Below are 26,128 nucleotides of genomic sequence, written 5' to 3' on the forward strand. Positions count from 1 at the left end.
GACTTCAGACAGTTTCCCTTTATATAACCCATGGAAATTCTTCCCCTTTTCCAGGGGTATCCAACATGGTGTCCTCCAGATGTCATAGAGACTTAGAATCATAGAATTGTAGAGTTGGAAGGGACCATGAGGAACATGCAGTCCATCCCCTGCAATGCAGGAATCTTTTGCATTGCATTGTGTGGCTCAAACCCACCACCCTGAGATAAAGAGTCTCATTATTTCCCAACTGAGCCATCCCTCATGGACTTTAGACTATAACTCCTACCATCCCTGACCATGGGCCATTCTGGCTGGGGCTGATGGAAGCTGAAGGCCAGCAACATCTGGAGAATCCCACATTGGTTGCCCCAGCCCCAAACCATGTGATTGTCGGTAGCTCAGCCACTGCCATTTGAAACCTTCATCGCATAAAAGCATACCTGAAAATTGCATTGATAATTATTTCTGAGCAGGTGGCTGTCATCGCCACACAAATTGGCAGCATGCTATGCAAACCATTGCAGCAGTGTGTGAGTGTGAAAGAGAGATTTAAAGCGTGATTTAAAAACAAGGCTGTACTGAATCATGTTCCAGCTCTTAGTTTGACATGTCTTAAACAAGCAACCACAAAATATTTTTGGGGTTGGATGGTGGTGGTAGGGAAACTGATAAAGCCATAAGCTCTGCAGGGGATTCTCTGAAAGGAATTGTTCCAAGTGCACCACTCCCATATATGCAAGGATATTTCATGTCACTTGGCTGAAATTAGCGTGCCAGGACTGTAAGTCAATACGATATTAGGGGAGGTATCATAGCAAACAGAATTTTTCAGATCAAGTTTTAAACCCTTGCTTTTGGCTCTCACAATTGGGCACTGTGGAAATGATTACTATGTCACAAACAGAGGATTATGATGTCAGGTGGGGAACAAGGAGGAAAAGCCAATACATTCCTATGGAACAACAGCAATTCTGTTTTGACGCGCTGGCTTTGTGAAAAGGCAGAATGAAAAATGGGAGCCAGAGTAAATAAGCTGTGCTGGCTACAAAAGGACTCCTGTTCCTTAACAGAATATACTTTTCCCCCCTTCACAGAAGTTTCCGTTAAGCAACAGCTGCTGTTTCAAGGGCCACATTTTGTTTTGAATTTGTTATTCCAGATTCACATCATTCTAACGGTACCAGTTTAGCATAGGGATGAACCATGCAATCCTATACGAATGGTATAATGTACTGCAGCGTAAGCAGGGAGGTCCCGAATTCAAATCTCTTACAGGGATTTAGCAGGGAGCTGTAAGCAGGGAGGTCCCGAATTCAAATCTCACCTCAGTCAAAAACTGACTGGGTTGTCTTTTTGCAGTATTTGTAGTATGTTGATAATCATTCTGACTTATTTTAGATGTCTGTTGTGAGGATTATTGAGAAAAAATTGAGTACACATAGAAAAATGTTATACAAATACAAAAGAGATGAGAGATAAAAGTAATTTAATGCTTAGGGCTATCCTCCTATATACTGCTTTGTAAAGTAAGCACACACCCCATTGAACATGCTTTTCAGGTGCATTACAAATGCCTCTCGTTATTACCAGCAATCAAGCCTTCATATTGAAAAAACCCTCGTTAAAATTATTTAGCATTATACTGCTCATTTCTCCTAATAAACATACTTTAGCTCAGGCACAGGCAAACTCAGCCCTCCAGATGTTTTGGGACTACATCTCCCATCATCCCTGACCACTGGTCCCGTTAAGCTAGGGGTGATGGGAGTTGTAGTCCCAAAACATCTGGAGGGCCGAGATTGTCTATGCCTGCTTTAGCTGTAGCTTTGACTCATGTACACATTTTTGCAATACTTTTATTAACGGCAATGCATATTTTGAGTTATTTTCAGAAATTTTCATTTAAGGCCCCCTTTCCTTCAATATATGCATTTTGTGAACATTGCACAATTTGGATAAGTACAAATTTCGAATCATGGCTTTGTTTCAGTTCTAATATTGCTTTGGAAAGGGTGAAATTGATGACTTCGCTTTAAGCGCAAAGCGAATTGAATGTCTCCCCATCCCTAGTCACTGGAGGGAGAACTAAGAGACAGTGTCTGTTAAATATCTGAGCAGAAAATTGAAGATCTTTGTTTGAAGATGTTTCCTTTTCCTCCCCACCCTCTGCCAAAGTGAAAACAAAACAAAATCCCCAAACCTTAGAGCAGCTCAGGAGCTTTGTAGACACTTTGCTTCTTTGCCAACACAATAAGCCCCTTGGGTAAGCTAATTCTAGTTTTCCACGCACTCTTCTAACTGAAGCACAATGAAGTTAAAGTTATTCACCAGCAGTTCAAAGGACCTCCTAAGGTGAAATTAAGGTGGTCGTAATCTTGCATCCTTTTCTTTAAAAGAACAAAAAGAGGACTTGCAGCACAGCTTAAAGGCACAAGAGATGGTTGTTGTCACCCTCTCTGATGCAAACCTGATGCAAAGAAGGATATAAAGTGTTCAAATCTCACGGTGCAATCCTATACATATCTACACAGAAGTAAGCCCTGTTGAGTTCAATGGGACTTAATTCTAGGATTGCACGGTCTGTGTGTTTCTGGCCATTTAATTTTTCTTCACAACGATGTCTGGTGCCAAATGTAGGGACAGTCAGTGTGAACCCTCTGTGTTGTAGGCCAGTTCTCACAGAGGACAAAGTCTTTGAAATGGGATTTTTGAGTATTTTGTATAAGGTGGGGAGTGAGTGAATAAGCCTTTGAAAAGGCACTTGGGACAATGCATTGAACTACCATAATTTAATGATAAACTGCTGTCCCTTTGAGCATCTTTGAGATACATCTCTCTTTCTTGCACATATATTTAAGCAAATTGCTTTTGCAGTGAACATCTGTGAGTACATCCCATCACTTCTCCCCCTTTTGTCATTGATGATGCCACTGATAATATTTTCAAACTGATTTGTAAGAGGACATGCATAATTTTTATACTGGTTTCAGAAAATTGCATATATATATTTTTGCAACAGCATCTCTAAGAGCTTCCAGTTGCTATTTTAAATATGGAATCCTTGGCATTCCCAGTCCTTCCCTGGCATTTTTAATTCAAGTATCTGAAGGCACAGTTCTGTCTGAAAACCCTGAGAGCATCTACCAGTCAAAGACACAATATTGAGCTGGATGGAGCCAGAGGTCCGACATGGTACTTGGAGTGTGTCTACATGGAAATAAGACGAGATAGCTGTCTGCTTAAAAGCAAATGAAGTCTCCAGTTTCAAATCTTCAAGGCCCACAACTTTGCTGCCTTCATCTGTATTCAACAGATGCCTCATTTTTTCCTCCTCACTGCCTAGTCTGTACTGATGAGGATAAACAATGGAAGTTTTGTCTCTCGTGAATGTATTCTTGTTCCATTTCACTTGAAGGTGGAGATAAACACTTACGGGGAGGGGGAATGCGCAGGGAGGTAATTATAATTTTTAAAGAAAAATACAGAAAGCTTTCAGAAACTGTTGATAACTTTGATATGTGGTAACTGTAGGATGGATATAGTTGAAATGATGGTGGGAGGAAGAAATGAAAGAGAAATGATTTGCAGAATAATCTTAAATGGACACATTAAAAGGCTATTTAATGTGAATAACAGATGTAAAGTGGTATTCTTTATATGTGTTCTTAAATAATTTTAGACATGATATCGAAGTACAGAAGAATAATTGCCTGTGCACGAACTATCACAAGAACATTCTCTCTTTTTTTATAGAAACATTGCTGTATATTCAAATGTGTGTGTGTGTGGTAAAACAGAACAAGAAAGACAACACTCCATGATGCTCCCTCAAATTCTCCTAACTAAGTAGTCAGGTGTAAGAATACCAGTTGCTGGGAGCCACAGAAGGAAGGACTGCTCTTGAGCTTAAATCCTGTTTGTGGGTTTTCCACAGACTCCCGGTTGGCCGCTGTGAGAACAGGATGCTGGCCTAGATGGGCCATGGGCTTCATCCAGCAGGTTCTTTTTACACTCCTATGTTCATAAGGGAAATCAGCCAAGCAATTTCCATGTAGTAATGTTGGCCTGCATTGAAGGAGTATGCAGAGCAATTGGGGTATTTCTGTTTTTTCTGAGATATTCCTTCCCTCCTCCCATTTGCATCCTGCCCTTTTCTCAAAGACTTGTACTTTAGGCTTCCACCTCAGTTCCATGCCTTTAAAACCTCACTTCTTCTTCTTCCTCCTGTGCAAATCTGAACTGTCAGGGAATAACGTTTCCTAGTTAGTCCTCCTACTGCCTGCGGGTTTTCCTACTGCAAACACATTTCTGAAATCTTGGTTGGAAGTGAGGGTGGGAAGGCACTAGTGGGACTTGTAGGGGAAACTAGTGAGTCAGGAAAAAGTTCTGTGGAAGCAACCCCCTTCCATCCCAAGCTTCTCTGCTACAGATTGTACCTTCTCGGCTCCATTTTGCATTGGAGAAGCCAAGACGCTCAACAATTTTCAAATGGTCCATGGGGTTGGAGTTGGGGGACCTGTGTCCTAAATGACAGCCTTTTGGATATTTGAAGCCCATTATCGTGTGTCTTCTTAATTTCCTCCTCTCCAAGCTGAACATACCCAGGTCTTTCAGCTGTTCCTCGTGGGACTTGGTTTCCAAGCATCCACCTTCCTTTTTGCCCCATTCCACTTTTGTCTTTCTTAAAATGTGGCACCCAGGAGTGGACACTGTATTCCAGATCTTGTGGTCACTGATACTGGACAGATGCAGGAAACTGAGCTCTGGTCCGTTCCATCCCCCCCCCCCCTTGAGTATTCCTTTCAAAATTTATGCAGCTTCACAAATCAAGTCATCTTCATAAACAAGTTGGATGTTTTAGGCAGCATCCCTATACCCATTTACCCAAGAGTTAGCCCCATATTAAACCCAATGGGGCTCACTCCTGAGTAGGAAGGCACTGCTCAAATGATGTCTTCGTGACGCTGATAATGTTGCCCTGACATCTAATTATTATTACTTTTTTCTGTTTGAATGGCAAGACAGGAATTGATAATAAATGGTTCCAGTAAAATTGTGAAGCATATCACTTCTTTGGGGTTTGTGACTAACCTGACCCTTTTCTTCTTCATTGGAGTCACTATTATATAACATCCCTGAAAAGATGCTTTGATGCTTTTATCCCTGTTTATCTCAAATGTTTGGAACTTTAATGTCACAGGAAGCACTTGTACACAAAGAAGCAAGAAAGTAGCTTTTTCCAATTTGTTGAAGAATTAGCCCAGCAGAAAGGAAGCATTTCTTTCCTTTATTTTTCCTTCCTTCCTTCTTTTCTTTAAGAAATAAATCCTTGTGGTGTTTATCAAGAAAAGCAAGACAGATAATGTGTGTTATCATTTTATCATTGAGTTTGCTTTCTTTTTGATCACAGAGCTCACACTGCCAGCATTCTTGCTTTCACCTATTACTGGAACATCAAATTACTAAAAGTTTGCTTTGAGTTTTCCTGAATGGTTACAGTTTACCTACTACTCCTCACTTCATCTGAATGTCTTTGGGGTGATTAAATAACTATTATTATTATTATTATTATTATTATTATTATTGCCAACTATTTTTCTCCTCCTTTCTGCATGATCTCTTTTGATCTTCTTCAGAACATTGCACTCTCAAACCCACACACAGTTTAACAGAATCACTGTTTCTAATTCTCAATATCAGAAAATGCCTCATTAAAAAAAAAATGTTCTTCTCTCCAGCCTGAGAAGGCAAGCAACTACAGCAGATATGTGCAATGATGACAACCTGTTATTATAATTTTGTTGTAGTATTTTTGTCACATACTAATGAACCATTCTGGAGGAGAGAGAAGGAGGGGTAGCAACAGAAAAAGCAGTGAAAAGAGCAGATGTTGTGCTCAGATTCTCTTGTGGGTTTTGTGCAGATTTTGTCTCAAACACACCTCAATCATTTCAGAGACTGAAAGTGCGAGACATGGACAAACGGAGTGGATCTTCTTCTCAAGCATGTATTATACGGCAACAAAAGTTCCTTGGGCAAAGCTGGGAGAGTTGAAGCAAACTGGGCAGTACTAGTGTGGTTCTAAGATCTAAGGAGTGACTTAGGGACAAATGAGACATATCACTAACAGTGTCATTAGCAACTATGTCTGCATTTAATTTTAAAACTAATAGTAGGTGAGAGGGGATATCCATCAGACCACAGTGCCTGGGGAGGGCAGTATTCACCTTTTCCTCCCTCACTGCAGTCCCAATGGAAATCCAATGGAAATCCCTGGAAGAAAAGCTCTCATTGGGCCAACAGAAGCTTCCCTTCCATTAACAATTACACTGGGTGGGTTGCAATTTAATGGGGACAGGAACCAGGAAGAAGAGTTAAACCTCCCTTCTGCATGCACTGTGATCCTGACAAAAAAAAGAGCTGTACAGTACTGCCAATACCCCCCCCCCAATAGTCTAGAAGGGCCTTGGTCTCTTTCTGAAGAAGAGCAGAACATCCATGGGAAGTGCTTCCTTGGAGGTGGCGCCAAAGATCCTTCATAATTTCTACCACGTTATCTGCTTCAGTTATTTTGGGTTGCCCTCCCTGTTATTTTAATTATTGGAATGATGTGACCTTTGCAGTCACCTTAGGAGAGGTAGGAAGGAATTTGAATAAATTAATTAATCCCTACCTAAGCATGCACTCAAAAACACTGGTGGTTGTGTTATGCTTGTCTCCTGTTTAGTTAGTCCCCTGATCCATGTTGATGACAGAACTAAAAGGAAGGACCACAGCTTCCTTATCTTCTGAGGTTTAGCTTTGGGTCCAGAAAAAGGCGGCAGAGTGATTGGGAATTAATATCCTGATTCAACCAAGCTTTACCCCCTCCCCTTCCATTGGACCTTTAAATGGGTTTAAATGATGAGCATCTGCTTAAGTACTTTGCTGATGTGGGGCTGAGGAAAGGAAGCTTTCTGCCCCCCTGTGGTCTAGATTATTTAAAAACTGTACATGGGCTATTTGTGCTCCCCCCCCCCCCAACAGGGAGCCTTCAGTCATTAACAACACCAACACAACAACATTATGTTTGTGTGTTCTGTTCAAAACTCAGAGGTATTGTGCATTACCTCATAGCCGCAGGTGCATGTTTTAAATGTTAACATCTTTTGGAAACAAAACTTTGAGGAAGACATATTCAGCTTTGAAGCAGATTCAGAACATTCTGTTTTAAAATAACTCTGTTCCCAGACATAGTATGAGGAATAAGGTCTGTAGATTGGGGGGGGGGGAGATATGATTTCACATAAGGTGTTTCTGAATCAGAGTAAGAATTTGAAGTTGTTTATAACCACTTGCCTAGTTGCCTGTGATAAGAGAAGATTGTGTCCTGGTAACCAGGTAGGGAAGCTGCAAAGTGTCTCAATCTCCACATTTTTCAGATACACCATATATGACTAAAAGCAATGGGGGAAATATCTGGTGCCATTCACCTACCTAATTTGCACTTCCTAAAACATAATGTGAACTGAGATGCAGCTCTATGTAGATATTTGCACTTCTCTGAATTTTATGACACAGTTCTCAACACTCTTTTTTTCTTTTACAAAGCTGTGTCTCTTAAGGGAAGGTGTGCACAACCACCACTGCCCCATGTAGTGTATATTGATAAAAATGACATACCTTATATTAGGAAGATTGTCTGCAAAAATATGTATGTTCGATAAGTTTGCATACAAAACTGTGCATCAGAAGAAATGAATGCAGGTGAATTTTCATGAGGAATTCATGGTGCAGAAATGTGGCAAACTGAATTTGAGACCAGTAAGATGCTGAGCTCTGAACCAGGGAGTTTCCAGATCAAATCCTATCTCAACCAGGAACTCACTGGGTGGCTTCCATCAGCCTCAACCCACTTATCTGCAATACAGGAACTGTTCAACCTTCGTGCAAATCTGAGATAACTTAAATGAAAATCTTTGTGTACTCTATAGCGGTGTGCTCTAATCATAGGAACTCTGGAGTTCCTTGGGAGCTCATTGGCATTCCTTGAAGATCAGGATAGTGGGGGGAAATGTATGAAGGTCAGCTTGCCCAACCGCTACAGGTTTTGCTCTGGCATGCACAGTAATGAAGGAGCGCTGCATAGGTTCCAGTGTATACTATCAGCTGAGGAATGGAGAGAGTCAAACCCAGCAGATGTGACCAAGTAACCCATGCAAACCCTAGGAAAAAGGTTCCAGATTCAACCCTCCGCAGTATATGTTTCTTGGCAGAGAAACCAGTGTGAAATGGTTTCCTGAAGGTACAAGTTAGAAAACCACAGCTCGAAAATGCTTAAATATCATTGCCTTCTTTGAGCAAGTGAAGCTAGAAATATACTATTTTTTTTCTTGAAGCATTTTAATTTCCACATACACCAACAGCATGGTACAAATGGCACATTTTACAAAGTCTTGATTGTGGGTCAAGTCTTGATTTCATGTTTTGTTTGCATTGTGCCCCTCAGATAAAAAGTGTAATTCACTGAGCCACCTCTCCAGATAATCTCATTGTGTCAAGGGTTGTTCTGTTTTGTGAATGTCTGCAGTAAGTAATCCATGGAAAACAGACAGGTGTCTCTTGTCATTTTGGAGTGTTAATCCATTGCCCCCAGAGCATGAGCGTCCACAAGGATAACAAGTGTGGGAATGACCAAAACTAACATTATGTTTGGATCTTATTTTCTCAACAATGCCAGAGATCAATGGAACTGCTGAGTGTGTCAGATAAGATGTGGTGGGATTAATGAATTAAACTCAGGAAGCAGAAGGGGTTTGTTGAACATGCAAGGAGATCTCCTTTGTATCCCGTTGGTGTGCTGTCTATTAAACAATGAAATTGGAAGCAACAAAATGCTAAGGTTTTGCTTCATAACAGTTAAAACCTCATTGCAAAATAAGAAACCACAACACATAGTTGGAATCAGGAGTAAAATGAAGCAATGAACTGCGCCATCACACAAAGAAGTGTGTACGGAGAAAGCTAGAATGGCATTCTGTTCCAGTTTAATGTACCAACCCCATCCTTTCTTTCTGCTTCTCAGAGTACAATTATAATGAAGTTTCCATCAAATTGTTGATTGCATTGTTCCAGTATAGCTGATTTTGTGGTGGCTGAAATGCCATTAAGGACAAAGATTAAATGCATTATTATTTTTGGTGGGGCAGGGGTTAAACTCAAATTAACCTTCAAAGAAATCAGATTATATTTTCCTAATCTGAATTGTTTTCCATCGCTTGTCATTCTTGCTTTTAAATTAGTTACGTGATTAAAGCTTTTAAAATCCTTCAGAGATGAATTTCGAAAGAAAAATGTGGAAAAAATCAAGACTAAAATTTGAATTGAATATTGTCTCTGCTGTGGGATGCTGCATAAATTGACTGCATGCAGCCCATCACAACCCATGCGTAATACTACCATCCAGTAACTCTGCTAAAACACCTGTACCAGTACTGTGCCATTTCTTCTTTCTTTTTTTAATAATACAGTTTTATTGAAGTTTTTTCAAAATACAATAACAGAGAATATTAAAGAGGGTAAAAAAAGAATAAAGAGATAAAGATAGATAAAAAGAAAGAAATAGGTAAAAAGAACTCCCAACTATCCATCTGTCAGTTATATATACAATAATTCTTCAAGACAGTCAAATGTTCACTCTAAATTAATATTCAGCTGTTCCTCCCTCTGCTAGGTGATATTTTTCCAGTCTGCTATATGAGACTCTCCAGTTCATTCATTTCTTTCAATGCAAGAAGTCCAAAGAAGATTCTCCCATTGTTGTTATATATAAGAATCAACAATAGTTCTCCAACATCACAGCATTACCTAAAATATCAGGAAACATTCGATCCTTCTCCTTTATATTCTCAAAAAAAATTTTTCGCTGTGTTTATTTATTAGGGCATCAATGCATAATTATTTAATTACTATATGGTCCTTAACAGCAGTGCCAACTTAAATAAAATATTGTGGGGGGCCTGGTAAGCCCCGCCCCACATAATCAATCACATGATTCAGTACATGCACACACCATTTGAATGGGAATGCCAATCAACTGGCCTCAAATATTTTATTGTTGGGGCCAAAGTCCCCATGGCGCCTAGGTTAGCTCCTATGGTCCTTAATTCACACCCAAGTCCATGTCTCCCAGTCTCATTTCCTTCCAACCACACTTATCAATCTTTATTTTTCAAAAGAATCCAAATTTCCATCTCCTTTTTTATTCTTTCCTATTCTATTATATTTCAGAAAAGTTGCAAGAGGCTTGATAGCTTTTTCTTCCAAATTCAATCCAAATTGCACACAGAATCCTTCCTTTCTCATTAAATCATTTTTGCAGTTACATTGAAACCTTCACATTCTCGTGTAGATTTCTCTGACTTTAAAGACAAGGTTTAAAAAAGTGATTAAAATCAATAGATGTTCCCCCTTATGTGAGTAACCTTGCGTTGCGACCGATGCAGTCTCTGCATCCTTGTATTTAACTAGCCTAAAACATATGTCAATTATTTCATCCTGGAACAGTTTGAAACATTGGAGCAAGGAAACATCGGGGCAAGGAACCATAAACACTTTTGGACAACAAGCATGTTTAGAAAAAGCTGGCTTCGCATCTATTTGCTTATGCTGTGAACGATCTGGAAAATCTGGGAATGCAAAAATAGAACATTCTGTATGAGCATGTCTGCATGAGGCTTTCTTCCAGAGACCAGATGTCTTCATTAAGTTATCCTCTAAAATGAGAGGTTCAAATAGGAGTCTCTGACAGCTTTCTCCCTGCACCATCCTGCAGTGGTTTGCCAGAAGAGGGAGCTTCTGGTGCTGCGAGGTTGATATCCACTGCTTCTTTGTGGGGTATCAGTGCAGATACAGGCGTGGAAGAAGGCACTGCAGCCTGATCTTCCCACTGCTGACTTGGCCAGTGGACACACGGTCCAAACAGTTTCATTGGTTCAGTCTGAGAAAACTCAATTTCACAAAGAAGGAACAGGGAGGCTTTCACCTGATGCAGATAACCTTTTTGGTTTCCTCAGCCCTGCAACCCACACACCCCAGAACGCCTATACATGAAGCTGTCATCTGTGCATGCATGCTCATCTGTGCATGTGCGATGGTTGTCTCAAATGTTTGCACCGTTCTTAATATTCTTTCATATTGTCTTTGGGTAATAATTGCATAGAGATGAAGATGATGGGCAGTTTGAAGAACCTTGTGTAAGAGTTCTTCCCAGGGTGAGAGGCTGGGAGAAGAGAGGGGTGCATTTTTCTGTATGAGACAAAAGTTGGGATACACTTGTGAGAGAGAATCTTGTCTTTTTCCACCTCTCTTCTTTTCTTCTTCTTCTTGTTATTCTTTGCTTCAGCTTGAGTGTCCTTTATTGTATTGTGAAAATTTTAATAAAACTTCATTATCAAATGTCTGCACCATTCTTAAGAGAATGTGGCTTAAATTGGAGAAGAAACATGTCGGACAGCAGTATTTGTCAAGTAACTACATAATTTATATGGATTGTGGCTGAAGTCGTATGAATATGCCTTCATTAACTAGCAGTGGGAGCACACACTGAAAGTGGAGTAAGTGGCAATGTGAACATATATTAAGTTCAGTGACCTTACTCTGAGTAAAACATAGTTGAATATCATTCAGTGACTAGTTGAAGGCTACCCAAGACTCACATGAAATGAGTTTCATTGCTAAATGGAGATTTGAACCTATGCTTTTCCAGCCCTGGTGTGATACTCATCGAACCACACCCCCACATTGACTCTCAGTAATAATGGTTCCTTGAGAATATGTGCCCTGATGAGGACATGTGAACAATATTTCATTAACAGACATCAGCACAAATAGATATCAAACCAATCTTTTCTCGATTCTTGACAAAACTGAATCCATGATCTCACCAAATGAATGTTCAAGTGTGCATATATATTGGATCTTCCTTTGCCCCTTGAGAGAGGGGAGCAAGTTTACTAACAGATTGCTTCAGAAAGCCAGAGCTTCCCCAAAGAGAGGGGGAAAAATGGATATTTTTAATTTAAGGTGGGGGGGGGGGAGAGATCTTGAGAGAATCCCCTGCATAATTTACAAGTCTCATTGGGCTTATATGTGTCTTGACGAGGACTTTTTTTTTTTTTACTAGGAATTTCTCTTGCTGGCTGGGAGGTTCTTGGGGAGGAGGGTTTCTTAACAAGACTTTAAATTAAACTCCAGTAGTAAAGTTACGTTGATGGAAGGCTCTCTAACTCTCTCTTTCCCTTTTGTTATCAGCAACGGAGTAAAAACAAAAGCACACTTATCGTTCAGATGGATTATTTATGACAGTAGAAAGAGTCAAGGACTAACACCGTTTGGGGGGGGGGGAGAAACTTTTCCTGAAGATAGGGGAGGGAGAAACGGCAGTGGGAGAGAAAGCTCGCGCATTTGATGGCGAAATTTATTGCTCCCTGCCTTTCCCGAACTGGTCCCTCCGCAAATCCTTGGCTCGATGTTTTTTGCATGTGTGCTTGGTGACAGCAGGAGGAAGGGAAGTGGGCTGTGCTGTGCTTGTTCTCCCATTGTCAGACACTCTGGAGAGAGTGTTGGGTTAAAAAGAAGGGGAAGGGAGGAGGGGAGAGGGAGAGAGAGAGAGAGAGAACTCTGCAGATTCCTGTGTCATCTCTGCCTCTCCATGTGCGCAGGAAAACTCGGTGCTGCTGCTGCTGCGTCTCTCTCTGCCCCCGTTTGGCATTCCTGCTGTCTGCAACTGAAGCCGGAGGGGAGCACCAGAGCGGGATTGGCTCGGGGCACCAGGCGACTGCCGAGCAGGGCTTTGGTTATGATTCTTCTTTTTTGAAGGCGAGAGAGGTTGGCGGGGGAAAGCGCCAAGAAGCCGCCACTCTGGTCCCTTTCCCGCTTTTGCCCTGCACCGGTTGCGCTTCTCTCGGAGCCGCTGCGCGCTGGCTCGCCATCCTTCTCCTTCCACGCCGCGCGTGTTTGCATGCGTGGGGTGAGGGTGGCGAATCGTTGCGAGCTGGTTTTTGTGTGTGTGTGTCTACCACCCCCCATGTGTGTCTGTGCGTGTCCCCTTCCGCTCCGGTGACTTAACAGAAGGAGGAGATGTTACAAACCTGGCCATGAGGTTTTTGGATCACCCTGCGCTCCTGAACGAAACTGATCCGGGTCACCTGTTACCTCTCAGTTTTTAGATCGCTTTGAACTTCTGCGTGGACCCATCGCTCCCCCCCCCAAACTCCCTACACCCAGGAGACCAGAAGGGAGCGCCGGGGGGGAGGAATATCCAGCGCTCTTCTGCAGCATGGGCTGCACCCGCCGGACGGCTTGCCTTGTCTGGGGAGTATTTCTACTAGCAGAAAGCGCTCGCTGCCAACATGCCAAGAAGGACAACGTGCCGCGCCTCAAATTATCCTACAAAGGTAAGGCTGCTCCTTTCCCCCTCCTCCTCTTTTTATTCTTTCCTGCTGGTGGTTCCTGCTCGTGCCGTTTCCCCCTTTCCCCCGAGGTTGCTCCTTGCTTGGCGGGGCCAAAACCAGCCTCCTCCTCCCAGGTATCTGGTCTCGTAGTTCTGCTCGGGCAGACAAAGAGGCGCGAGTTCGCCCGGGCACTAAAGCGCGCCGGGCGGGAGAACCAGCTGGGGCTCTCCGCGGAGAACGCTGCTGCCACTGGATCGCGGTGGATTCCCTCGGACTTCCGGCCAGTGCAGGGTCCCCAGCATTCCTATCTCCCCCTCACCCCCTTTCTGCATTGCTTTTCCCATTGCATTGATCGTTTGGGCTGCCCAGGCTTCCTAGCGCTCTCTCTCGGCGCCTGACTTCGGCTGGGATGGTGGCGAGCAGGGAAGAGTTAAGCCGTCGCCATGCATATTCAGGCGGCACAAGTCTGACAGTCGGATGCCGAGCCCAAGCGGGGTTGGTGGGGCGGGGGGCCGTTTGCCAGGAAAACGAGGAAGCGCAAAAACGCAGTACTGGAGAGGTGCGCGCGAGGATTATATACTGTACTGCGTTTCATACCCGGGCGCTTCTCTGGTGTGGACACGTCGCCCGCCTGGCTCGGATCCGGGCGCAAAAGCGGCAGCGAGGAGAGGAAACTGGCACGTGATCCTTAACTTCTCCGGACCCCGCAGAACAACACCGTCGTGCAGAATTTTGCACGCAGCAGTTAAGCTGCTCTTGCAAGTTCAGGCTCCTAGTCACACCCCTCCCTGCTCCTCCCCCCCCCTTCCTCCCAAGGCTTGAAAGCGCAAGGGCTGCGTGCCGTGGGAGGTTTACCTCGCACTTGCATTTGGTCCACGGATGGGAAGAAGACAGAATTGCTCCGTCTTAAGGAATCGATTAAAAAAAAAATATCAGCTCGTTATTAATTTGTAATAGGGGAGAAGATCACTCTGGCTTCAGACGGGGAAACGAGGCGCATAGCTTATTTCCCATAATGCAGAAAAGAAAGAGCTTGTGTCTATGGTTATAGGCGTCCCTCGTGGCATGTTGTATTTATGTCTGTGCAGTTTGTGGCAGTGAAAGGAGAAAGGGGGGGGGGGAGTGTCTTCCAGTTTCCCACTTCCAATGGGGAAGATTTATGTCCTTGTTTCCACCAGTTTGTTTAAACGAATAAAGGAAAAGTCCAGCAAAGTCTCTGGGACCAAGCACACTCCTAACCAGGCCTACTCAGAAGTAAAGCCTATTGAATTCAGTGGGGCTTACTCGCAGGTTTGGACTGCAGGGTTTGGACTGCAGCCTAAGTTGTGCAACTCAAGCTTGATAAACCTTGGGGTAGGTCCACTGATGGTGAAGGAGACGATGGGAGGAACCTGCCCATTAGCTGCTCAGGGACTGACTGATGCCAGGCAGACAACACCAACATGCCTTGGCTGAGCAACCTAAAGGCTGATTAAAAAACACACACAGGACAACAATGACATATGTGTATTCTGACTTAAGAGTGAAATCAGTGTATGGGAACATGCCTGTGTGTGCATGTTCATATGTATGAAAGCAACACTCTGTTGTTCTTGGAATATGCTAATTAATTTCCCATGAAAAGATAGCTAATAAGAATGCAGGGAAGTTACCTTTTGCTTTCTAATATGAGTCATCACTGTATAATCAGACCCTAAATTCCAATTGACATTTAATTGCTTATGATCTAATTAACTTTAATGCATCTATTGAACTGCAATTGCATGTACAGCAGGGATTATTTAAGTAGCTGGTTTAAACTGATCTGTTAACAAGAACAATGTCTCATCAAAACTATTTCTAACTCTCTTAGGTGACAATCCTTTACTTAGGAGCAAGTCCCTTGGAATCCACTGGGACATACAGTACCTCTGAGTAAACATACATAGGTGTGCACTGTTAGCCTGCACTCTTAGGCAGACTTACCTGGCAGCAAACCTCACTGAACTCAGGAGGACTAACTTCCGAGTGAACAAGCATTGGATCGTGCTGCTAAAGTTTAGTGGAAGTCCTAATTCTGCCACCTCTCAGCAGAAAGAAAGACCATTTATTCCATGGGTTTGGGTGGTGTATCCCGTGGTTATTTTATCTTGATGGGTTTGGCATGCGGACTGAGATATCAGTGTTGTTGTGTTGCTTCAATACATTTCATACATGTTTTGATGAAAACTATACCAGAACGGTGGTTTCCTGCTTTTGCTTTTTCCATTAATATTCATCAACTTAGACATCAAACAGGACACTGGAGAATCTTCAGCATGAGCTTCCTATGCTTATTTACCACAAAGTAAGGACTTGCTGCCAAGTGAGTTTGTGTACAATTGCAACCCTGGTGATCTTTCTGCTTTGGGCTGTTATTTATTTCCCACCTTTGCTTTTTGCCTTACATGGAGCTCGTGATGGGATACAACAGATGATCTTTCCAATAACTACCCTCTGTGGGAGGCTAGATCCTAGTGATGATATTAATTTGAACCCAGCCACCCACTGAGCTCCAGGGTGAAGCCACAATGTCAAATCTATATTTCTCTGCTCAGTGCTCAAAGCTCTCCACTACAACATGCTGGCTCTGAATCTAATATGAAAACTAAATGAGCAACAACAAAACCAACCAAAGAACCACCTTAGTGCCCAAATCTCTATTCTTCATTAATAAATCAAATCGAGTGTTTAAGCACATGCTCCAGTAGGCAGCATACATGAAATACTTTGAAACACTCTTAATACGCTTCATAAACACTATGCCAGCATTATTATTTCTTTGATCTACTTGCTTACCTCTGTGCAGCTTTTGCTACAGGATCAGGCTGGCAGCCTGAGTGAGGGATGTGCTCTAGCAGTGCCTGCAATGCCATTAATATCTAGTTACCAAGGGACATGGAAGAATAAAGAACAGGAGCTAATAAAGCTTTGGATAATTAATTGTCCTTCTAATGCGCACGCTGTGAATATTTCCTCAGTGAAATGAGCACAGCAGTCGCTGTAAGTGCTCTCTATTAACAGAGAGATGTTGTTGAGCAGGAGATTAATATGCTGCAAATGAGCACGGTGGTTCTATTCTATGACAGCACCACAAGGCATTTTCTTACTACTAGGGCTAACTCTGGTTGGGGGAAATTCTTTTTTCCAGACACTGCTAACAATGTGAAGATATTGCCCTTTGGCTACCCAGCAGGATTCTCTTAGGCACAGGGTGCTGAGTAATTTAATAACATAAACTGTGAAATGAGCAGGTGGGTGTGTAGGAACATGCCAAGCCATTTTCCTTCTCCTGTCTTACGGACTAATATTTTTCTCACACACTCTCTGTTTTACACGTGAGCAGCTGTCTTGCAGTCAGTTGTCAGATAACTGATGCGAAAGGTTTCTTCATAAGCAGCTTGTTTCTTCCTGACTTATTAGGTGTTAAGCGCAGTTGAACTTCATAGATTTGTTTATTTTTCTGAAAGATTTCTAACCTGCGTTTCTGGGCAACCTGCCTTCCCAAGGCACTTTGCAAAGATGTAAAACACCACAACAAAATTAACTCCACTTATTGGAAAGAGGCTTGCTGGAAACTTTTTTTTAAAAAAAAAGAGTAATTCATGAAGGGTTAAATCCCCGCCAATGTTAATTTCCTACGGTCACTTGTTTTCAAAGGTCTGCCATTAGCTCTGCCATTTCTCAGGTTGCCAGAGATTGAAATTTCCGCAACCTCTCTTTTCTTGAATCCTTGTGACTTCCTTTCATTCAGACTTGTACCAAATTAGAACCATCCTGTATTATGAGAGGGAGTGATATGAAGAGCATGCATTTAGATGCTCAGAGTCATGGACTTTTTATTGGAAATAGCAGGTGCTAAGACATATCTAGGTTTCCAGGATTCAAATAACTATATGACTAGTTCCATGAGGCTAACAGGTTTCTAAGACTAGCTTTTCTCACCCTCAACATACACGTGCATACACACACACCCCTTTGAAACTTGGTGCAGCTTTTTAGAAACTCCTTGTGATACCATATGTAGGGTCTCAGCTGCTTCTGGAGGGGAAAGGCAAACATTTCAGTAAGCCCATGCAGGTCCTTGGTTAAGGCTAAAGTTGTTCTTTGGAGCCCAGTTCTAAGTTTTTATGTAAATAGGATCTTGTCCCAAATCCCCGTTTGTTTTTTTCTAAAGCAGCCACAGTACAATTAATGCTGTAATACACAATGTACATACACAATGTACACTTACTTTTCAGCAGAACACACATAAATTAGAGATAGCCATCTGGGTTCATTAGCTTCATATAACCACCCAAAATGTCATAAAGTTGTGAGCAAGCTTCCAAGTTCCTCGAAGCTCTTCTTTATGCTGGATGTAAAGTGAGGAGAGGAAATGTTAAGCCCTAAAAGTCAGCAGTTTCTAACAGTCACAGGTGTGGGGGGCTCTTTTGTTTTCTGCTCAGGGTAATTGCAAACTATTCCCAGGGAAATTGGACTTGGGTGTAGAAGAATTGACATAAGAATTTATGGTAAGCTAAGGTGATTTCCATGTACACACTCAAAATCTTATTTAAACAAGGTGGTCTTCAACACATTGACCATAATCCTGAGTCATATATCCTTGGGTTTGGAGAAGAAAAAGGAGACAGCATATACCTCTTGCTGTGGATTCCAGCAAATTCCTATGATCTGGTATAGGCGATTCCAGCTGTTTCTCAAACTTCCCTCCCAATAAACCACAGGTGCCCAAACTTTTTCCAAAGAGGGCCAGATTTGATGAAGTGAACGTGCATGAGGGCTGACCAAAGTTGTTGAGCTTTTCATACAATTTTTTAAAGGATTTGAGCCAAATAAATAAACTGCCACAGGAACCGGATAAAACCAGCCAAGGGGCCGGATTAGGCCCCCAGTAATGGGCTTTGGAATGGATTTTTGCACTGTGCTTAAGGATAGCTTCATTGTGTTCAAGGGGTGTACATTAATTGAGTCCCAATAACTTGTCTCAAAACTGAATTACCATATTATTATTATTATGGCTTAATTTCTACACCACTTTACAATTTACAATTTACACTTTACAATTTTGAGGAAAAAATCCCAAAGCAGTTTACAACACATTAAAACATTAAATAGAACAATCCAGAATCAAACACTACTAAAGAAAGTCAAATTTAAAGTATACATTCAAAGCAACATAATTAACAGGAAACATGTCATCTTAAAAGATTTCAAAATAAAACATTACAAAGGAGGTCAATCACAAAGTGCACATAAATTAAAATAAATTTATGTTAATAAATTAACATAAATTAACTAAAGCAGCATAATTAACAAGAGAATAACATATGAGTTAACTCTACGAAAACCATAATATTGTGGAGAGATAATACAAAAGCCCTTTTCTTTGAAACTGAAATGTTCACCACATGAACAGCACACATGGCTGAAGTGTCACTGCCCCTTGATGATTATTTTGCAAAAAATCGTGAGCTGACTCAACAGAAAAGTATTGTTCTTGGGTTGACATTGGTTAATATGCACATTCTGTTCTCAGCCTATTCACACATCCATATTTATTTTATCTGTTTCATGAAATTTATACACCACTTAATTGTAAAAAAAACCAACAACAACCCAACAACATCGAAGTGGTTTACAGAAGATAAAACAGAAAAAAATAGAACCCTACATTAAAAAGTATAAAAGTTAAAATACTAAAACTGATTAAAATTACCTCAACTTTCTGCATCTGGGTAAGGTAAAGGTCAAGGGACCCCTGACCATTAGGTCCAGTTGTGGACGACTCTGGGGTTGTGGCGCTCATCTTGCTTTACTGGCCGAGGGAGCCGACGTTTGTCCGCAGACAGTTTTTCCGGGTCATGTGGCCAGCATGACTAAGCCACTTCTGGCAAACCAGAGCAGTGCACGGAAATGCCGTTTACCTTCCCGCTGGAGCGGTACCTATTTATCTACTTGCACTTTAATGTGATTTCGAACTGCTAGGTTGGCAGGAGCAGGATCTGAGCAACGGGAGCTCACCCCGTCACAGGGATTCGAACCGCTGACCTTCTGATCGGCAAGTCCTAGGCTCTGTGGTTTAGACCACAGCATCACCCGTGTCCCAGCATCTGGGTCGGCTTGTCTAAATGTTTTTAGCACATGCCAAGAAGTTCAGTGGAAGGGTGTTTGCTAATGCCACATGGGGTAGGCGCACAGCATGTGGGGCATAGAGGGAGCCCCCTGCGGCTGCACCAGCCCAGCCCTCACCACTACTTCCACCGCACAGCTTTGCAAAGCTGCAACAACCTCTCTATCACAAAGTTGTGGTGAGCGTGGCCAAGCGAATGGATTATCACCAGGCAGTTGCCACCACTCCTCCGACGGTGTGCCAGCTGGATGAGAGAGACTCACGATGTTGGCTCTGCTCACAGATGGCCAAGTGCTTCCACGTGACGGTGACAGCAGGGCCCCTCTGAGTTTTACCCTGGGTGGGAGCGCCTTTCCTTTCCCATTGGTGGTAGGCAAAAGTGGGCAGGGCAAGGGAGGTGACCTGTGCGCAGTAGATGTCTGTCCAGTCATGCAAAAGGCAGAGGTTTCTCTCCCAATAAGCAAGAGGCATGGTCACAGTCCAAGGACACAGTTCAATGAGGGAGAACCAGTCAAGGAGAGCGAGGAGCAGGGCTGCCAGAGAACGTGGACTAGGGAGAGTCCCAAGAGCTAAACCTGGAGAATTAGATTACTCACTTGGGCTTCCCTCTACTGAGCTGTGCCAACCCAGTATCTATATGTAGATTTTTTCTGTTCTTTTTCTTTTTCTTTTTGCATTTGTTTTTAGAGCCCAAGAAAACAGCAGATACAAAAAAAGCCAGATTTTTGACATCCACTTAAATTGACTTGCAAACTCTTCTACCTCTCAGAACCTCTCTTAAGTCTGTGAACCACATTCAGTCTCTGCACGCATTAAACAAAAGTTTCTCAAATCCATCTGTCTCATCCCATTTGTTTATTGAACATTTCTCAATTCTCTTAAGGATGTTTGGGAAGAGTAAATGTGTGGTTCTTTTTGTTATTGTTGCTGCTATTGTTGCACAATTGAATGCACATCGCTTCAGGACAATTAACGGGAAAATGATTCCCTGCATATTCATTTCTTCTTTTCACAATCTTTCTTTCAAGTCTTATTACAATAAAGTACTCTGGCTCATAATTGTCCACAAATGATCAAGATGTGAGAAGTAGCAAAGAGTAAGCAGCCTGAACCTCAAGAAATGGACACAGTTTAGATCAAAATTAGCAAAACTGCATATAAATCTCCTATCAGGTGACAGATCAGTACAACTTCATGAGTTCCTACAAGTTTTCAGGGAAACTTTACAAAGCACTTTGTATAAAATTATTAAAACATTAATACAGTAATCCATTTCACAGATCACATTTCACAAGTGTTAACCAAACAATGTAAATTGTGGCTACAACAAGGAATGCACCATGGTAGGACTGGTATTTTATTTTATTTTAACATTTATACACCACCTATCATTCAGAGAGCTCAAAGTGGCTTAGACTGTTCTTTTACTCTGCTCATCATCACACCAGCCCTGTGAGGAAGGCTAGGCTGAGAATGAGTGGCTGTCGGTCACCAGCAGCTCCCTGTCGAGCCAGGTGGCCCTTGTCCGCCGCCACCTGACTGCCCTTACATAGTCATGGCCAACAGGAGAAATGCAAAAGGACTGGAACCTTTGTAGAAAATAAGAATGTAGTCAGGGCATCCAAGGACATGATGCTTGTAGTGTCTTAGCCCCATGAGGATTTTTGGGAATAAGAGAAAACAACCTCTCAATGGAGGCTGTTCCACTGTTGTTGAACAGCTCTCACTGTCAGAAAGCATCCCTCCAAGTCTCCCTATTTTCCAGAGACAGTCCCGGAATTATGAAAGCCATCCTGGCTTCGGATTTGATCTTGAAATGTCCCTATTTCCACCGAACTTGGGGAAGAGGATGAGCCAGCACTTGTCCTGGGCGGCAGTGGCGGTGGAGGCTGCGAGGGAGCTTGCTATGGCCTCTCCATGGCTGCTGCTGCTAGCCTCCTCCCCATGGCAACTCCTAGCAGCTTCTGGACAGTGGATGAGGAGGAGCAGAGGCTGCTCCCACTCCCGAAGCCCAGCCTTGTGTGACGCGCCAGCCCTGAGGTGCAGGCAAAGGGCAGTGCTGCCCTGGGTGGGGAGAAAGGGGAAGCAGAGCAGGTCTCAAGGAGTCTTGATTTTGGAAAAAAAATGCTTTGTGCATGTATATCTAATATTGCTCCTTTCTAATTGGTGTGAGTTTTTTCTTTTTTAAAATCTACTAAAAAACCATCTACTAAATACCTGCGGTTGTTTACCCTCGCTAGATTCAATGTGCTGCCATCTGCCTTATTGCAGGGCAGATTCGAGGGTAAACCATACGCGGAACGAGTCTGCCCCTGCGGCTTAATGGAGGTAGAAACTGTCTCTCATGCCTTGTTCCGCTGCCGTTTCTACGGGGATATACGCTCGGCATTTATCATCACTGTTATACAGAAATCTCCGAATGGGTCTGAACTTCAATGTCTAAAATCCCTGGTAGAGGTCAAGGATCCTGAGATCACACTAAGGGTGGTCAAATTCTGTGTGACCGCCATAAAACGTAGGGAACAAGCTGTGCTACCATAATGACTAAGGCCTTAAATGACAATTTTAGGTTATATTTTCGTGATTAAGATTTAACTTACATATTTTTAACTGCTGCTATATCTGTATTGCCCCTGGTATACCCAGTTGCAAATTCAAATGTATCCCTATCATGTTTTATGACTTCCCTGATGTTGTATGTGAGCTGGAACTGGTCTGTGACCAAAATTAATAAATTCTAATCCACTAAAGAAAGGGACGCGGGTGGCGCTGTGGGTAAAACCTCAGTGCCTAGGACTTGCCGATCTCATGGTCGGCGGTTCAAATCCCCGCGGCGGGGTGAGCTCCCGTCTTTCGGTCCCAGCTCCTGCCCACCTAGCAGTTCGAAAGCACCCTCGGGTGCAAGTAGATAAATAGGTACCGCTTTATAGCGGGAAGGTAAACGGCGTTTCCGTGTGCTGCGCTGGTGCTGGCTCGCCAGAGCAGCTTAGTCACGCTGGCCACGTGACCCGGAAGTGTCTCCGGACAGCGCTGGCCCCCGGCCTCTTAAGTGAGATGGGCGCACAACCCTAGAGTCGGACACGACTGGCCTGTACAGGCAGGGGTACCTTTACCTTTACTTTAATCCACTAAAGAATAAAATAAGATCGGGATTAAGGAGTTTTCTCAGGACAGTGGAGTGTGTGTGTGTGCTGTGTCCCGTTGGTGAAGTGGGCAGGGCATTTGCCGTTCTTCTGATAGGAAATACTCTGCAGGTGGGGGGAGAATGGGGGTGGGTCCAGGAGGGTCAGGGGGGTTGGAGTGAGAAATATCCCCATCTTCATCTGAGTAATGTTGGAGGGCATGGAATCTCCTTTCTTATAACTTGAATCCATTGGTTTGGGCCCTAGCCTATGGAGCAGGAGAAAACAAGCTTGCTCCATCTTCCATATGACAATTCTATGCAGTTTCAGCATAGATGTATTTCTTCATATGGGTGAAAAGGTTGCTGCAAGTTTCCCTATCCTTGTGACCTGCTGGCTCAGTTGTTAAGGCACAGGCCAAAAGACATCGGCCCTCTTTGCATCTCTGGTTGTTAAAACAGTGACACTGAAACACATAAACCTTCATTTCTGTACTTTCCAGCACCATGGAACTTGGTCTGGGCACACACATCTGCCTAAGACGTATGTGACCTTTTCTTTCTGGGGGTGTGATGCTCACCTGCCTCCCCAACACCAGGGGCGCTGCCGAGAAGAGGAAGAGTGAGGCAGCAAGGAGACATTCTGTTTTGGAAAGTGATTTATAACTTCAATAAACTAAAAACAACCCTGTGACTTCTGAAGGCAGTACAGGGGCTTGTCATTCTGATGGGTAGCTTTAACAGTGAAATGGTGTGGCACCTTTTCACTAGAAGCAGGGAAAGGAGGAGGGTGAGCCTGCTGGACTTTGCCATCTTTTGCTTGGCACTCAGTGAGGAGATACGATACGATACGGTACGGTACGGTACGGTACGGTACGGTATGATACAATATCTTTATTGTCATTGTCCCATGCAGAACAATGAAATTGAAAAACTACATAAAAACTACATAAAACTACTACAAAACTACATAAAACTACTACAAAACTACTACAAAAGGAGATGGTGAAGAGGAGAGACAATCCCTTCCAACACCCTCCTCTGCACCTCCCCTCTTGCAGCTGCTCTCTGCAAATGGAAAGCAGGATTTTACCCTAAGAGCTGCTTTGTACAACTTGCTAAATTAAACCGCAGAAGCATGCACGCTTCTGGACAGGAGCTTTCCAGATACACTCCTTTTGCCTTAGCTAGCCCTTTTTGCTGCTAGTCCATGCCATGCCAAGCCAAGCCAAGCCATGCTTTGGTTTGGTGTGTCATCTAAACTGGGCCTTGTGGTTAGGCTCTCTCTTGCTAATCACCAGCTGTAGCCAAGACTTGGCTTAGCGTGTGAAACAGGCCGACTCTTTGGGCTATATTGAGGCCCTAGTGCTTCCTGCTCTCTCTCTCTCTCTCTCTCTCTCTCTCTCTCTCTCTCTCTCTCTTCCATGCTTGTTTATATAGATGACATGACCACATTTTAAAACAAGCAACATATTTGTGGGATAACTGTAATGTGAGCCAGCTCTTCAGGGCAATCTATTACTTGTGTGTATGTGTGAAATTACATCAAAGAAGGAAACTGCCAACCAACTCTCTCTATTTTTGGGATTCCTTTTCAAACTAGGTTTCTTTTCCAGGATTTCTTTAGTGCTGTGCTATGATGCTCAGATTCCTGTGTGATGTTTCGGTTTTGAACTTTTATCTTTCTTCGGTCTGATCGCTACATCTTTAGAATGAGCTTTTGTTGCTTCGACGTGCAGACTTTAATCTTTCCAGTTGCTTCAGATCTTCCTATTTGTTCTTTGGAGGCTGCAAATGTATTTCATTTCCTCCCTGATTCTTCTCATGTTCTTTCTTTCTCCTGCTTTCCCCCCTAAAACAGAGTGTCAAATACAATCATGCAAAATTAACTCTGGCGTTTCACATTAGGAATGGCAGTGTCTATATTTTCAGAGGCTGCTCTATTCCCTAGACAGAGATTCAAGGCCCAGGAGAATATTCTGCCACATAGTCTTTTCCCCTCATGATAAATTCTGTCAATTCAGAGTAAGTGTGCATTCAGGTTTGATATTACATACAAACTCCAAAGATGTGACATGAAAGGGTGGAAAACAGTCTATATCCCACAACTTTTAAAAGGAAGAAGAAACAAAGTCCTCCTTTATGAGAATCAAAAGGGGGACATTGAACAAACCTTTGCAACTAACGGAACAAAGTCTCCAAATCCTTTCAAATTCCAAAGCAGCTGGATCTTAAAGGCCAAGCAATAAATGATGGACCTCAACCAAGGACTACTTGTCACTGCAGAAGGGAGGCTTGAAGCAATTCCTGGTTAGCACTATTAAAGGACTAAAAAGCTCCAATGAATATTTAAAGATGTTGTCATGTTATTCAGTCTTGGATTTTCATTGGGCATTTGAAAAGGTGGCATCTCAGAGGTCTACTGTTGGCCGCCAATGATACCTGGGCTAGATTAGGTCAGCTACTCATTTGCTGATGAAATTTTGTAGCAAAATCAGGGAAGGTGGGGAGAGAACCTGTATTGCTGGAGCATTTAATAATATAGAGGCACTAGGCTTCAGCTTTACATACCCTTCATGCAGAATTATTTCTACTGTAAACCATGATAAATTGGTATTGGCATATCTGGTATTTGCTACCTATTTTTGTCAGTCTATGAGTTCTTCACTGATCCTATAGATTTGCCATAAACAAAGACTTTCCAAAATATAGCAGCACTGGAACTCTGCAAGAAGTATGATTGCTTCTGTATAATTTAAAATATTTGCTGTCTTTGTGCTGCTTTGCTCAAATGCTCAGCTAGGTGAACGTCATTACAACAGTGTTTGCTGATAAAATAGTTAACTAATTTCCTATGAGAAGATGTGAAAGAGATTTTCATGTACCTGACTGCATTCTAAAAGTATGATGGTTCAAGGTTTACATGGCTCCTTCTAACTAGATGTCCTGCTGCCGCCCAAGAACAATAGCAGGTGCACTTTTGTGGTAAATAATGAAGCCATCCCAGAAGACTGACAAGAGAAGCAGAAACCAGTCATTACACTCTAGATGTGTAGCAAGAAACAAACCAAATTAGGGAAGGAGATTCCTTAAACATAGTTCAGGGACAAAGCCCAGAGCCAGGACTCCAGGGTCAGGAAATTGCATAGGAGTGTCAAATTGTCCCAACAATTGGCCTTGACTACCCACCACACTTTAAAGAGAGACAGTTAAAGTCCAGCTTCTCAGGAGAATGTCTGCTATATCAGTAACTCCTGGTCTGAACCTGGGTGTTATTTCTTGAGGACTGGTTCTGCTCCTGCCTGTTGAGGTGCCACTGTTGCCTCAAGAGACTGCGCCATGGAGCTCTCTCCACCACACACACATCTGATGTACAAGCAGCCACCTAGGCATCTCCTCACTCTGAGCGAAGGAAGAGGGTGCCTGCAAGACTTCCAGAGG

At 42.8% G+C, this 26,128-nt stretch overlaps 1 protein-coding gene across 1 annotated transcript in view; it reads left to right on the plus strand.

Annotated features, from left to right (window-relative positions):
• Window positions 1–12,483: 12,483 nt before the first annotated feature.
• The window catches only part of SEMA3A (semaphorin 3A), a 186,356-nt gene continuing 172,711 nt past the window's right edge, over window positions 12,484–26,128 (plus strand). Inside the window, exon 1 of the mRNA XM_081005480.1 lies at window positions 12,484–13,418. Coding sequence (XP_080861606.1) covers window positions 13,301–13,418 — 118 coding nt within the window. The 5' untranslated portion in view covers window positions 12,484–13,300. The remainder of the gene's footprint in view (window positions 13,419–26,128) is intronic.

The sequence above is a fragment of the Podarcis pityusensis genome, assembly GCF_964106645.2.
Source record: "Podarcis pityusensis genome assembly, chromosome: 5".
NCBI classification, from domain to species: Eukaryota; Metazoa; Chordata; class Lepidosauria; order Squamata; family Lacertidae; genus Podarcis; species Podarcis pityusensis.